A 14,725-nucleotide genomic window follows, 5' to 3' on the forward strand; every position below is an offset into this window, starting at 1 on the left:
CAACATGGAACGACACGCTCGAGGGGTGTCCTGCTTACTCTATCAGCTGGCGGCGAACGCGGAAGGCTGCTCGCACGCTTTTTGCAAACATCATTGCTCGAAAAATAAACAAACTAATGCATGAAGGCTTATCAACGATGTCGTCATAAAAAAACAAAAACAAATATATCATAAGAACTTTACTTTTATCGCTTATCAAGCTCGCATAAGGCTTGCTACTCTGCAAAAAACAAAAGTATATCAATGGACCGAATTCAACAGGATTGCGCCTAGCATCGAGAGAATCCTACGGGAAAAAAGCACTGATCGCTGACAATGACACCACGAGTGCCAAAAGACGTCCGAACAAGGATAGTCGGAATGAATGAAGCAGGGTTGTCACAGCGACACATCTCATCGAAGACAAACCTGTCTCTAGTGACGGTCAACCGAATCATAAAGGCGTACCGGGACGAAGGCCGCATTGACGATGCTCCCCGGGGTCGTCCTCCTTCGTGTACGGCTTTGAATGAAGACCTGCTCATCGTCGCCGCCGCCGTGGATGATCCGTTTATGTCGGCTTCAGAGATTAGGAAGCTTTTAAACCTCAACATTTCTGTAAGCACCATTCGAAGACGGTTGTGGGGTGCAGGCCTCCACTGCCGCATAGCTGCCGAGAAACCACGTCTTTACGAGAGCCATCGACACCAGCGACTTCTCTTTGCGCAAGAGCACGTGTCTTGGGGTTCGACCGAGTGGAATGAGGTGCTATTTTCTGACGAGTCCAGCTTCACCACATGCTGGGACCAACAACAGAGTGTGTGGAGGCCAGCCTGTGCCAGGTTATACCTCCGTAAAATCTATTTACTTCGAAATGCATTCATATTTGACGATGCTTCGAACAGGCTATACGCAAGGTGCTTCTAAAAAAGGGGCAACAATTATAATGCGAAACTGCACATCTCATTGACAAACTGGTGATGACGAATTTTCCACTGACAAGATGAGCTTTTAGAGTGCAAGGTGCATTCTTTTCACTAGTAATAATTGTTTGATGATTTTCGAATAAATAACACTTTGGTTAGTAAAAAAAAAAAAAGTAGCAAACCGAGGCCCCAGGGGTGCATCGCAGTAGGTGTCCTCACCAAAACCCAATAAAGCGTCATCGTAATGTTTAATGGTGCAATAATTAAGTTGTGAAGATGCTCACAAGCATCTTCATAAAATTTGGAATCGAGAGAGGGTCGTTCAGATCTCAAACTGTCGTTTTGATTATATAAAAACCATTTCATGTAGCGGAGTAGAAAACCCTTGGTGAAAACAGCAACAACGAATGAGTTTATTTTTTTGACGTTTCGTCCGGAGTCCGGCCTTTGTACGAAAGGCCGGATATCCTGGTGGAGTCTGGACTCCGGAAGTCCAGCGAAGGCCGGACTCCGGCCGAAACGTCGAAGATATAGGCCGGTCCGTTGTTGCTGTTTTCACCGAGGGTTTTTTACTTTGTTATACCTACGCCTTCTGCCTCCCACCACCATGCCCGTTGTATATATATAGCGCTCCTAACTTTCTTTAAATAACCAAGCCGTCTCAGCAACTATCACGGAGGGATCGCATTTTTAATTCATTATTTTTTCTTTTGCAGATATGATCCACCATACGTAAGACCAATCGCTGCTAGTGGCAGAGCTTCAGTCAGTGTGTAGGGCGCTATTTCTCCACACGGACTTGGTCCGTTGCATAGAATTGATGGCAGCCTGACAGCACTACAATATGTCGACATTCTCGACTATGTCATGCTGCCCTATGCAATTGACGGCCCCTTTCCGGACGGCGCTTTCAAATTTCAACATCACCAAAGCCCCGTCCACAAGGCAAAGGTTGTCAGAGACTACCTAGAGGAGCGTTGCATCACAGAACTTCCATGGCCACCGTGCGGCGCGGACCTCAATATCATTGAAAATGTCTGGGGCATATTGAAAAAAAGGTTGGCTAAGAAGACACTGGGGGACTCATCGCGTGACACCTTTTGGGCGGTTGTTTCGGAGGAATGGCAACGACTGCGGGAAGACGGATAACTTTGCCCTGCACTTTACGGATCCATCCCTCGCCGCATCAACAGTGTCATCTTGCACAAAGGCGCATACACCCACTATTGAACTCCAAACAATTATTTATCCACAGGATCGTGGTAGCAATAACAAGTATTCCTTATTATTTTACACAAACAGACCCCGCAATAAACCTTTAAAAACGAATATTTTAGTGTGCTCGTATTTTTTTTTTTTTTTTTCGCAGTCCCTTCAAGCCATTAAAACGTTTTGAGCACATTTTCTAGGAAATAAGTTTGCAGAATTAAGGCAACAGAATATCTAATAGGCCTCAAAATAACATTATGATATGTGCAGATGCGAACCACGTCTGGGGGAATTGGAAAAAGAAAAGACCACATGCGAAAAAAAGAACACTTGATATGCTCACAACAGCGTGCAAGCGATAAACGGTCAAATAAGCGGTCAGAAGCGAGCGTGAAGTGTGCTGCGAGCAGCCTTCCGGCGTTCGCCGCCAGCTGATAGAGTGGGCAGGACACCCCTCGAGCGGGTCGTTCCATGTTGCACCACGTGACTAGCTTAGTTTCCGCGAACGGCACCAGTATAGCGCTCCCCGGAGAAAGCCGCACGCTCGCGCGTTATAGACAAGTGTGATTAGGACTGTTCCTCATTTCCGCACGAATCACGCTTTACAATCACTTCGCAATATGTTACCATCCCTAGTCAACAGGTACCATCTAGAAAACAGATTTATACTTTCTGACTAGAGCTGAATTGTGTTTTATCTTATGCGGATGTCTCTATATGACATTTTCTTTTTCTCGCTTTCGCATAATATGTTTGCTGCCGAACGTTCCTGCGCTTTCAATTGTTTACTATGTTTATTGTTACTTAAGTACATGCTTAGTTGATAAGAGAAACTCCATATGCTGTATAACGAGTCTTTTCAATGTATAACGCTTTTCAGCCAGATTGCTATGCTTGTTTTGATTTAGGGCCCCAGACCCCGTCAAGTTACCATTTGGTAGCTTTTTGTCTAGAGGCCCGCTAGAGTAAATTTCTGGAAATAAAGATTTCATTTCATTTCATTTCATTTTAGCTTTCCCTCTACGTGCTACGAGGTGCGGTGCGCTAACACGCTCGAACCCCGATCCCCTCAGTGGGTCAAAGCCTACTTTATTCAAGAAAGCCTTTCGAACCCCGGAAGAACGTGGCCGCTGCAAGGGGAAAAGAATAGGAAAGAGGGCACGTGGAAGGGTGCAATGTGCCACTCAGGCAGCGCCAAAGAATTCCCCAGTGGTAAAAATCCAAAAACAAGGAACCGCTTTTTTTTCCCCGCGGGAAAGGACAAAAAGGAACATTTGCGTCGACCCTCTACTCTCCCCCCTCTCCCGTTTCTTTAGGCGCCGATAGCCTTCTTTCTCTTTATTTCCATTGCGGTTTGTTGTTTTTATCACAGATAGGCCACAGCGCGTAGTTTCGGCACTGACTAAGTGGTCACTCCTGAAGTGGCTGTGAGCTACCATATCGGTAACCATTCGGCACTGCTCCTTGCATTTTCCCGGCAGCCGGCGCTCAATGGCTCCGTCTTGGAATTGAGAAGAATTCTTATAATATTGGAGGGTATGCCCCAGTTTATAACTGCATATGCAGTTGTCGATCAATTAAGGTTTCATATTTGAACAACAAAGTGAACATACTCTGTATGCAAATGGAACAATCCTCGTTGCCATCTCGCGTCTCTTTGCTCATGGCTGTGTCCACGGATCCAGGGTCATAGCTGCAGACGGTCACCGACGGGTTCTCCGTGGCTACGACCCTCATGTACATCTCCCGGGCTGCTTTGCCTGCGCAACGAAATCCACGGAAAGCATTGAATATAGTCTTCCATCGTACCCTCATGAAGCAGTCGCCGCGGCCTTGCACGTCGCACGCGTGATACGTCATCCGCTTACTGGTCATTCGATACTTTTATCATACTCCTTGGATAAACTACCTGTTGCAGATTGAAAAGGGCAGGGCAAGCTTCACCCGCGAAGCACCCCACCCTTGCAGCTTTTACAGAGTGAACGCCGGAGGGGAGGGGAGTCCCTTGCCTCGTCTCTCCTCCTCACCAGAGTTAAACCTGGATGAAGCAGAAGAGTGGAGGGCTTGGCGGAAGGAACTTGTTCTGATTATCTCAACTTGAGCTAGTGTATAGTACTTTTGTTTTCTCCACAGCGGCGCTGTTTTTATAGGAGTAAGGCGATGTGAAAATCATTAGGAGAAAAACAATATTGAAGAAATTTGACAGTTTTATTTTTGCAGTTGTAGCAACTTTCACGTTGCGGTCCTAGTATTCCGACATAATGAGATCTATAGGTTTCCCGTATAGATGGCGTTCCTAATCGTCCATCTTTATGGGGTGCGTGGGGTTTTCGGAAAGAGCGCAGCTGTATATAAAGAGAGTTTGGTTAATGGGAGGAGCGGGCAGGGCCCTAACGTGCACGAGACGCAGATAGAAGGCGTGACGGTCTCTGGTGGCCAACCGGAAGCCGAAAATAATTCCCTAGCGTTGGGAGCGAGAAGAAATTTAAAAAAGCGCGTGAGGGTTCAATGAAGCAACTCTTCATGGTTCAAAATATAGAGCACGTGAAGTTTCGTGTATGATCGTTCAAAAGATGTAAGATTCGAACATGCCACTCGAATTTTCGGTTTCGCTTGGTCGAAGTCTGACTGCTCGTACGACATTTTCCTGGCCCTTGGTGCCTGGCATACAAATAACGTTAATGAATCTGCTAAAATTTTATTTTGGATGACCACGATCGAAAAATCACGTGCACCATATTTTCCAGTCACTGAGAGTCATTCTGACACACTTATTGATTTTGTTTCTCGCTATCACAACCAGGGAATTATTCGCGGCTTCTGCTGACCACATTCGAACTTGTGAAGACGCCCTGGAACACGCCAAGCCCTATCTCGGTCATTGGCGGCTCCTTATTTGCTTCCTATAATTTCCAATGAATGGCCAAACTCTCTCAATATAAGGTACTGCAAAAGAGTGAACACATCGAGACTTTCTTCTGCGGCGACTTTTACAAACCCACATTCATGTTTTAGGTTTTAGAAGCAATCTGCTTGGTTAACACCTAATGTCGGCAGCGCGCCTCCGGTGCTTCAGTTTCTAACTAGGGAAAATTTTACCGTCGTGTAAGGAAATGAACCCGGACAAGGTAATCTGAGGAACGTGCTTTTAGGATCCGTGGTGCGAATAATGGATAAATTTTATAGCGCTTCTTCAGTGGCTGTTCTCACAGGGACGGGTGTACAAGGCCGTCAGAGCTGCTGGTGCGAGCCCGTGGCTTAACCCAGCGTCATTAGCAGCAAAATCAACTGACACGCTTTTGCTTGTAGCTGTGACAGCATTGTACACGAAGTATAAAAAGAAAGTATATCTTTTAACGTGACACTTTCGTCAGCGGGAAGTTTGCCGCATGGGGCGTCTGGTGACCTACTGTAGACGTGAAAGTTTGCAATTACAATGCAAAAACAAGTCTGCGTACTTTAACGTACATCACGCAGTAGTTCTCACAGATTTGGAGCGCTATGTCACTTGGAGCGCTGTGCTGAGCCACGGTAGTGAATCGAGTGGCCGTAACGACGCAGTTACTTCGTTCGAAATATCGTATACAAAAGACATGTGTTCGGTGCAGAAACGACGAAAGAATTATCTGCCGACGCGATTCAGGCATGTTCGAGGTATTTATGCTTAAAATTATTTAGTCATTTGTTGTTTATATTGCGGGAGGTTAGTCTGCCAGATGATGGCGACATTGTTACCCACAGTAGATGAGAATATAGCCAGGGCAGTACAACTGATAGTCTGTGGTCTTTAAGGTGCACCAGGCAGTACTGATACACTGTCGCACGCTTGTACGATGCTCATCTTGGTCGAAACGGGCAGGGTGGGGATTGAACCCAGGATCCCTGTGTTCTGCAGCACAAGCTTTCGCTCCACGTATGTTTGCTTCATACATACATATTGTAACAAGCTAAACGTTGAAGTGGAAAAAAAGGACCAATAGTCGAGAGAAGAATCACGAAAGATGGGGCAGGATCGATAGGCGAAAGCTTGACGGTAGAAGTTACTCAAAAAATTGTGGCAGCGGATCCTCCAAGACTAAATACCCGCTCCGAGCCACCAGCAGCATAGATAACGTAGCACCAGCTCATCGAGCAGCTCTAGGCAATTGGTTGGTCGAGAAGAGTTCGGCCGACAAGCAACTGACCTTTTTTCGAAATGCGTAATTCACATGCGTGTAAGGCTTGACGCTGCTGCGTTCTACATTGCGTGCTACCAAAACAGATACGCCATCTTGAATGTTGTGCCCAAGCCTTGTTTCCCTAGTTTTTTTTTTTTTTTTTTTTTTAAAGAAGGAGCTTTTGTTTTTGTTAGCATGGGCGCAATGTGTGTTGTGTGTATGTTTATACAGCCTGAAGCTAGTCTGCCTCGGCGGGCGATTTTCTCTCAGCTGTAGATGAGCAATTTAGGCAGTGCGATACAACCGCTAGTCTGGGGTTTTTAACGTGCATCACACAGTAGTGATGCGATCCCTGGGTTCCGCAGCGCGAGCTTTCGCTCCGCGTACTCCGAGCTGGTGTGCGCTAACCCTATCGGCCACCATCCCCCCTTCTCCTCAAAAGTTAACACAAGTCGACACACGATCCTCAAAAGTTAACACACGTAAACACACGAAAGGCGCTACCATGTTTGTGATTGTGCGGAAAAGCCCCTGCATTTTCAGGATTGCAAAAGCTATATTCACGAACAAGCTGACCGCGCTTGCACTTATGGGGCACAAGCCGGGGCACCATACTTGCAATTGCCTATATTCACTGGACGCCATACTTTACGGCGCTTGTTACAGCGCATGCTCAGAACGAGCTGACACTAATAGGCTGCTAGACAGGCAAACTTGGTGCTGCAGAATTCACGCTGCAGAATAACTGCGGAAGCTCGTCGATTGCACGTGCTCAGCAGTCACAGACACAGCTACGGCTGCCAGTGAATACTCCCTATACTGAAGAAAAGAAGAGAAAAAAGTCACGTTTCATCGCGTGGAAAAAACTAACTTCGAAGAAACAACAACAACCATGGCACTGACGCTTCGTGATTCTCTTTTTTGATTCAACGCTTACTTATTTATTTTATGACGTTTAGTTTTCGACTTTACGGTGTTGGCTATGACCTTATATCGTAACAATATTTTTCTTGTCAGGCCAGCGGCATGGAATCGTGCCGCAGCAACGTAGTGTTCGCACCGTTTGGGTTATCACGATTCAGTGCTAAGAAATAAACGCAAACCAGATGAGCTCATCTTGATAATATGCTACTCTACTAAGTTTCATGCCTAGTATACAGCGCTGATAAAGTTACTGGCGCGAGCGCGAGGCTTCATATATGCTTTCGTTTCCGCGAAAACGCATGCACATGTTCTGTGACATTAAACCTCATGATCCCGCCAGCAGTTTTGACAGCGTTCTACACTACAGAAATCCCTAAAGTGACACGAAAATACCCAAATACCGAAGCAGAATGAATGGGACAAATCTTGAGAACGCTTTCTGTTCCCAAGGCGAGCAGATGGCAGATCTGTTTTCAAGCTACTTAATCTCGAACCCCGGTCTCCCGATAGGCGGCTGATCATAATTTGGAAAAATGTTCATTTGACGATCGCCTCGCCGCCCGCACCTACACCGTGGAACAGAGCGTGATCCACGAAATCACTGATATTCATCACCACTTCTCGACTCGACTCCTCTAAACCCTCTCCTCTCACCAGTTTCCCCGCTAAGTTTGGAGGGGAAATTAGACACATGACTTCGTAACACGTAACCTATGAAGAAATACAGTTTCTCCGCTAGGTTTAGCGGGAAAATCGACGTCACGTGACCTCAATACCAATTGAATTTCCCGCTACATTTAGCGGGAAAACTGAGCTGGTGCTTAGGTCATGTGGCGTCAGTTTTACTCATAACCAACGTTACTAGATTAACTCAGCTGCGGAACTCCCACATAAGGGGGTACCCCCCCCCCCCCCTCACTCACTTCAATCCGCCTGCCGTCGTTCGAAGCGCCATCTAGATTTTCGTTTCATAACTGTGCGTTCCATAGAGCAGAGCTGAAACGCCATCTTGACGCCGTGCTTCAAAACGTATGTATCCCATAGAATGCACTGCATTTACCAAAGCAGCTGTCCGGCGCGTCAAGCGACGACAGGCGAGTCGTGGTGAGTGAGGGGGGTACTACTTGTGCATGCAGCGTCTACGGGCAGTTCCTACTCTGAGGTAATTTAATAACGTTGCTCCTAACTTTATTGCAGAAGCTGAATATGCAGTGTTGCATTATGGGACGTCACAGACCTACACATGAATTCAGTTTCTTCGCTAAATTTGGCAGCGAATTGAATTGGTGTATAGGGCTCTGACATCCCATAATGCAACGCGCGCGGTTACGATTGCGGTGACGCCGACGCCGCGAAACACGGGAACGAGTGCCTAAGAGCTGCGCTCTAAGAAACTGCACTTCACTATAAACGGTAACAGGCAGAACTGACACGTCCCGAGAGAAAGCCTCCTTTATTTCTTCTCACTTTCTTGACAGATTTAAACTAACCTACCTGTATCTTTTTTGTTGTCTTTTTCTAGTATTTTCGTTTTCCTATCCTATGTGACTTGAGTAGTGTTCATAGTGTAATGGGCATTATATAAATGTGTCGTTGCTCGTTGCAAGAACTGTGAGTGTCTGTCGTTCGTTCACTTCAGTGTTTTATTCCTCCTGTGTGAACTATATCCTGTCCAACACGCTTCGCTGCGTGTACTCTCAGATACCGTTTGAGCTCGTGTACGGCTTAATTTCTACCCTTCCTCAAGATTCTTTGATGGCTGCAACGGGAACCCATCGAGGCCAAGAGTTCACCTACGGCTTTGCCCGCCGTTTGAGGGAGGCCCGAGGACAAGCTTACCTCGCAATCCTGCACAAGCAGTCCATGCTTGCTGAACGCTCGAGTATCGACGCCGCCGCATCGTTATATTAAACAGCCGCCCTGGTACTAAAGCGAAGGCAAATACGTTTGCCACTCCTGCAGGAGGAGCTCCTGCCGCGCGACTGTGGACCCTCCCGGCTGAAGAAACGACTTGGACCTCTCACCTACCGTCTGGAAGAACTCTCGGTGGTTTGTCTACAGAAGAGTAAACAAGTGTTACCCACTCATGCCGGTCAGCTGAAGCTATATCTTACGCAAAGGGACTATCTTGGTGCTATTCGAGACGCAGAACTCTTTGGGGCGGGGCGAGTGTAACGCGCTCAAGGTTGAAGTCGAAAAGAAGGAAGATTATGATAAAGAAGGATGGAACATTGGGCAGGAATGATAGCCGACGGTTAGAGGATAAGGGTTACCCAACAATTTGTATGCTTCCAAAATGTCTGAAGACAGTTTTGGTATGGCAGACAAGAAAGAATCACGCCTCAGACAGTCTCTACAAACTGTTTTTGTATGATGTTGTGACCGCGGCTCAACCCAGCTACCAGAGTGCCGTGATCTTCCCGGAAACGGCACCTGCTTAGTCCGATTTTGCATATGTCAAGGCCCATAACGTACTTTGGAATGTTGGAGGTGCCTTAAAAACTCACCTGTGCAGTAGAGACCCAGCCCTCGTGTTGGATCGATCGCCGAACAGGACGAAATGTTGACAATCGTTCGCGTGGGACCCGAGTCAGAGTCGTAGCGCCGGAGGAACGCCGCTGTCAGTATCATGACGGACGTTAGATTCAAGCGGTAGTAGTCGTCGATTGTTTTCTCGTCGTCGTACGACACGACGTAGTCGGAACAGTTTCCAACCGTCGCGGCGTTGTGCACGAGCACGACCTTCTCCGGATCCGGGAGTCGAGCCGACGCTCGCCCCAGGAGGTCCTGGTAGTTGCTGAAGGAGTCCTTCGAATGATCGCAGGTCTCGATGCTCACGTTGACGTCGCGTCCTAGAGCTGAGATCATCCGCTCGGTTTCTTCGAGCCCTGCCGTGTTTCGACCCGTGATGACCAGGAGCGACTCCTTTGCGACGCGTTCGGCGAAGCTGACCGCTATGCCTCTTCCAATGCCTCCGCTCGCTCCCGTCACGATGATGAGAAACCTCTTGCCCCAGAACGTTGCTTCCTTCTCGGAGCTACCGCGAGGACACGTTGCTTCAGTCATGTCTGCTCCCTTCGGCGCCGTCGCATCCAGACACCGGATAAGCGCTCGAAATGCGCAACAACTGTCAAGCCAACTGCGATGTGAGCGCAGTCGTAGCACTGCTGTTCTTGGGCAACAAATCCAGGGTCTCTTATTTAGTGCGGCCTTATCAGCAAAGTGCGATTACAGCGTCCAAACGTAATTACGTTACTGTATCGCCGGACACCCGATAACGTGACGACAGCAAATATCAACGTTGAAACAGCTGCGCTAATACGCCTCAAAGATCTTTTTCCTCGAAGTGCTGTTATCTCGCTCGGTAGGCTAGGAAATAGAAGAGCTGTAAAATATTACACTTTTTTTTAAGTTATTAAATCTTGAATTGCTTTTTAACGGAACCCCCCCCCCCCCCCCCCTTTTCCCCTAATAACAAGCCTTTGTCCGTTCGTCCGTCTGTCCATGCATTTCCGCTAAATTTGATGCCACGTGGCCTTGCGCCTTGTGACCTAGGTTATAAACAGTGAGGCACTGATCGAGTGCGCCATTGGACGGCCATTTGCGACACGGAAAGTCGACATTCTGGAGCGTTACAGAGGCTGGGCGGCAGCGTGCTGCAAACACGTTCTCTGCTCGTTCGTCGTCATTCGCAGAAGTATTTTTTCTTTAAACCTTGTGTAAACTGTGAGAATTGACTTTGAGAACACGTGGACGTATTTACGAAAGCGCCGCACCGCAGGAAAGGGCATAACTCGTCGAAAGCAAGTCTCGCCGGCCTCGCGGCGTGATCAAAGCTTCCCCGACATGCCAAAGTGCTGCGTCTTTGTGCCTTCGCTCGCTTGGATACCGATCAAGAATCGACGTCGTGGGAAAGATTTGAAAGTGTGCATCGTGTAGATGTCTTCGGAGCATACACCTCGGAGACGGAGTTTTTGATCCTCCAGCTTTTCCGGCGAGCTGCTGACAGCTTCGTGCTACTAAAAGATAAAGATCAGGCTGCTCTACCAGGCAGCATACATATACCGGGTGTTTTTGCGAAGACTTTCAGAAATCCTAAAAATTAGGGCGTTTGAAAAAAGAAGAAACTGTCTTTGGGAACAAACTACCAGCCACGGCGGACGTCAGGGATCGCCAAAAACATACTAATTAGCCAGCTAATTAATTAAAATTTGTTAATTAACTTTTTAATTCGGGGAAATAGACATATGGTTACAATTAGAAAGTTGCTGAGCGTTATTGAAAACCACTAAATCAGTTGTTTTCAGAAAGACTTTGAGCGCGTGAGAAGCGTAGTAGTGCACTAGAGTTACCGCTCTTTGAGCAGGTACAGAGCTAGCGGTTGCGATAAGGCGCCCGCGCGATTTTTCCGTCTTTTATCTAGCCCCAGCGTTGTACCTGCTCCACGAGTCGTAACTTTAGTACAATACTACGCTTCTCACGCGCCGAAAGTCTTTTTGAAAATGGCTGATTTAGTGGTTTTCGATAACGCTCAGCAACTTTCTAATTAGAACCATATGTCTATTTCCACTAATTAAAAAGTTAATTAACAAATGTTAATTAATTAGTTGGCTAATTACTATGTTTTTGGCAATTCCTGACGTCCGCCGTGGCTGGTAGTTTGTTCCCGAAGAAAGTCTTTTTTTTTTGTTTTGACGCTTTAATTTTTAGAATTTTCGAAAGTCTTCGCAGAAACACCCGGTATATATATATATATATATATATATATATATATATATATATATATATATATATATATATATGGGCAAAAGTAATGGGCGCAGACACATCAGCCGTAAGTGCTTGATGGAAATCTACGCCACTTTTAGCTTTACGACGCTACTAGACTGAGTTTTCTGCGCCGTTGTGGTACGCGATTCAGAGCTTCAGAACCTGCTTTCCTTGCCCGCCGCAGTGTTCTTAAAAATAACCTAATCTTCACAGGACAAAAAAAAAAAAAAGACATAGCTAGTGATTATGCGTATGATGCGATTTTCTAATTTTAAGTCTTTAACGTTTTATACACAATTCCATTAGTTGCACACATTGAATGCTGCTGGACGAAAACCGGGTTTCTTTAACTATGCAGTCCCTATCGTGCTATAGAGTCCTCGCGGGTCTATTTTAATCAGGCAAGCATTGAGAAAACATACTTAAAGGGGCGGTGCAACAATCTTCTCTTAGAAAGTTTTTCACTTTTCACAAGCTTCCTGGCACTAGAGTGGGGCCAAAGTATACTCACATGCAACGCCACCAAACAAGAAATTCCTTTGTTGCAGTGTGATTTAAAGGATAAAAGCGAGCGTTTTTTTTTAATCTCTCGTTCACAAAACTTCACGCCGTAATCGGGGATCACAGTACCCGCAATGACGATATTTGAACGTGGCTCGTAGATTGGACCCGAGCATTGCATGAGCACACAATTTGGGCTCGTGATAATCAATAGCTCAACAAGCATTTGGGTAGTGGCCCGTGTCCATTCGCTGGAATGACGACAATACCCTAACCATAACGATGTCTGTAACTCAGTGTGTGTCCTGTGCTTTGCCAACCTCAACGCATGGCTATACTCAACATTGGTGGTGGCATATATTCGGCTCCAGATCATGTTGCCGCTTGTTCTGGCTGCGAGTTGGGGATGTGGACGTTCCTCATTTTTCTTATAATTTTTTTTCTGCTACTTCTATTGCGTGGGTGTGAAAAACGATTGTGTGTTGCATAGGTCATTAGCATCAGGAAATTGTTCAAGGGGGATTCACACAAAATACGAAAATTGTTGCATCGCACCTTTAAAGGTAGAATAAAAAAAAAAAAAAAATATATATATATGATCGAATGGGCAAAACGACACATCTCTTATTTACAATACAGAGTATTTGACTTTTTGTAACGTCCAATTGCACCCAACGTGCACACATATTACATTCTTATAAAAAGCTTCTTTTTTTTTGGCCGTGACTTGATATAGTGGCATTGCACACGAGGATAAAAGACAGACGCACAACGGCAGGAAGTCTCTGCCCACTGCAGCTTGACATGTAGAGGCATTGCACACGAGAATGAAAGCTGAAAGGACAAAAAGTGGAAATCTGTCCATCCATCATGGCTTGACACGCAGCAGCACTGCACACGAGGAAAATAACGAAAGCACAACGGCATAAAGTCTCTTTCCACTGCGACTCGACACACATCGACATTTCATATGAGGATACAAAGTGAAAGCGCAACAACAGGAAGTCTCCATACACCGTGACTTGACACGTAGCAGCACTGCACACAAGGATAAAAATTAAAGCACAATGGCAGGAAGTCTGCCCACCGTGACTTGACACATAACAGCATTGCGCATGAGAACGATGATGAATAAGCATTTATTTTAGAAGGGATAGCCCTCAGCCCTAATTGGGAAAGGCGAAAAGAGGGGAGGGGAAGGCAGGTCGTCTTCAGGCTGTAGGCTTCAGATGCAGTGAATGATGCCAGTCTGTCTGGTAATGTCTAAAAGATCTAGCAGCGTTTGCCTTGGCTCGCTCGATTTTGCTACGGTAACCGAGTCCTTATAGGAGGTTGTGAGCAGTTTACGATGAAATCTGTGTCGGAGCAGCTCGTGTGCTGCACATCCCCAGGGCAAGTACCTTAAATGTTGGGGGCAATGCGTCATTACAATTCGGGCAACAGGTGTATGTCTCTCTCTGGTTCGTTTGTTGCTGTGTCGTGTAGTTGGGAGGATGCTGCGGGGCGACCTTTGGGCGGTGTGTAGACGTTTCCCCGTCGGGATAACACTTTGGGAGTTAGCGCGAATCCAGTTCGCGCCTTATGGACTAGAACTTGGCACATGCGTTCAAGCCAGGGTGTCGAACCGGAACCGAACCGAAAGCCGGAACAGAACCGTTATTTTTAGCCGAACCGGAACCGAACCGATTTGAAATCTTCGCCGCCATCTTGGAACTGAACCGGAACCGAACCGAAAAAAAATATAACGGTAACCGCTTCAAAATGGTTCAAGGTAATATTTTTTCTTTTTTGTTAGTATCACAAAATGAGCACTTGGGAATAAACAATTGGCGGCCGTATTTCTATCTATTGATCGAATCGTCATATACATAATTTCAATGTATGATAAATTGTGGGTTTTCATGGCACCTTTGTTGGCACTATAATTAACCAGGTGTCACGTTGTCACGTGACGTCAACGTGTCATTACATGTTGTCAAGTAATGTTACGCGGCCTCGTGACGTCACGTGACTCACTACGTCAAATAGATTTATATTTGAAAGTCACTAGATGTATTAACCTTGTTGACAGCATGACGTAACATGACATCACGATTTCGCACCGTAAGTCACGTGACACCGTGACGTAAGCGATTTTCATAACCCCGAGTCGAGTGCCTGGGATCATGACAATCAGCACCGCCAAACATTCGGGTAACGGCTCATGTCAATTAGATATGATAATTAATAGCCCAACACTAACAATATCTGAAGCTCAGC

At 46.3% G+C, this 14,725-nt stretch overlaps 1 protein-coding gene across 1 annotated transcript in view; it reads right to left on the bottom strand.

Moving 5' to 3' along the window:
• Positions 1-10,261, bottom strand: part of LOC8040902 (sepiapterin reductase-like) — a 30,806-nt gene extending 20,545 nt beyond the window's left edge. The window contains exons 1-2 of the mRNA XM_040216543.1: positions 9,703-10,261; positions 3,728-3,874 (exon numbers count right to left, since the gene is read on the bottom strand). Coding sequence (XP_040072477.1) covers positions 3,728-3,874; positions 9,703-10,261 — 706 coding nt within the window. The remainder of the gene's footprint in view (positions 1-3,727; positions 3,875-9,702) is intronic.
• Between the last annotated feature and the right edge of the window lie 4,464 nt (positions 10,262-14,725).

This window comes from Ixodes scapularis, unplaced genomic scaffold (genome assembly GCF_016920785.2).
Source record: "Ixodes scapularis isolate PalLabHiFi unplaced genomic scaffold, ASM1692078v2 PGA_scaffold44__24_contigs__length_19508400, whole genome shotgun sequence".
Taxonomy (NCBI): domain Eukaryota; kingdom Metazoa; phylum Arthropoda; class Arachnida; order Ixodida; family Ixodidae; genus Ixodes; species Ixodes scapularis.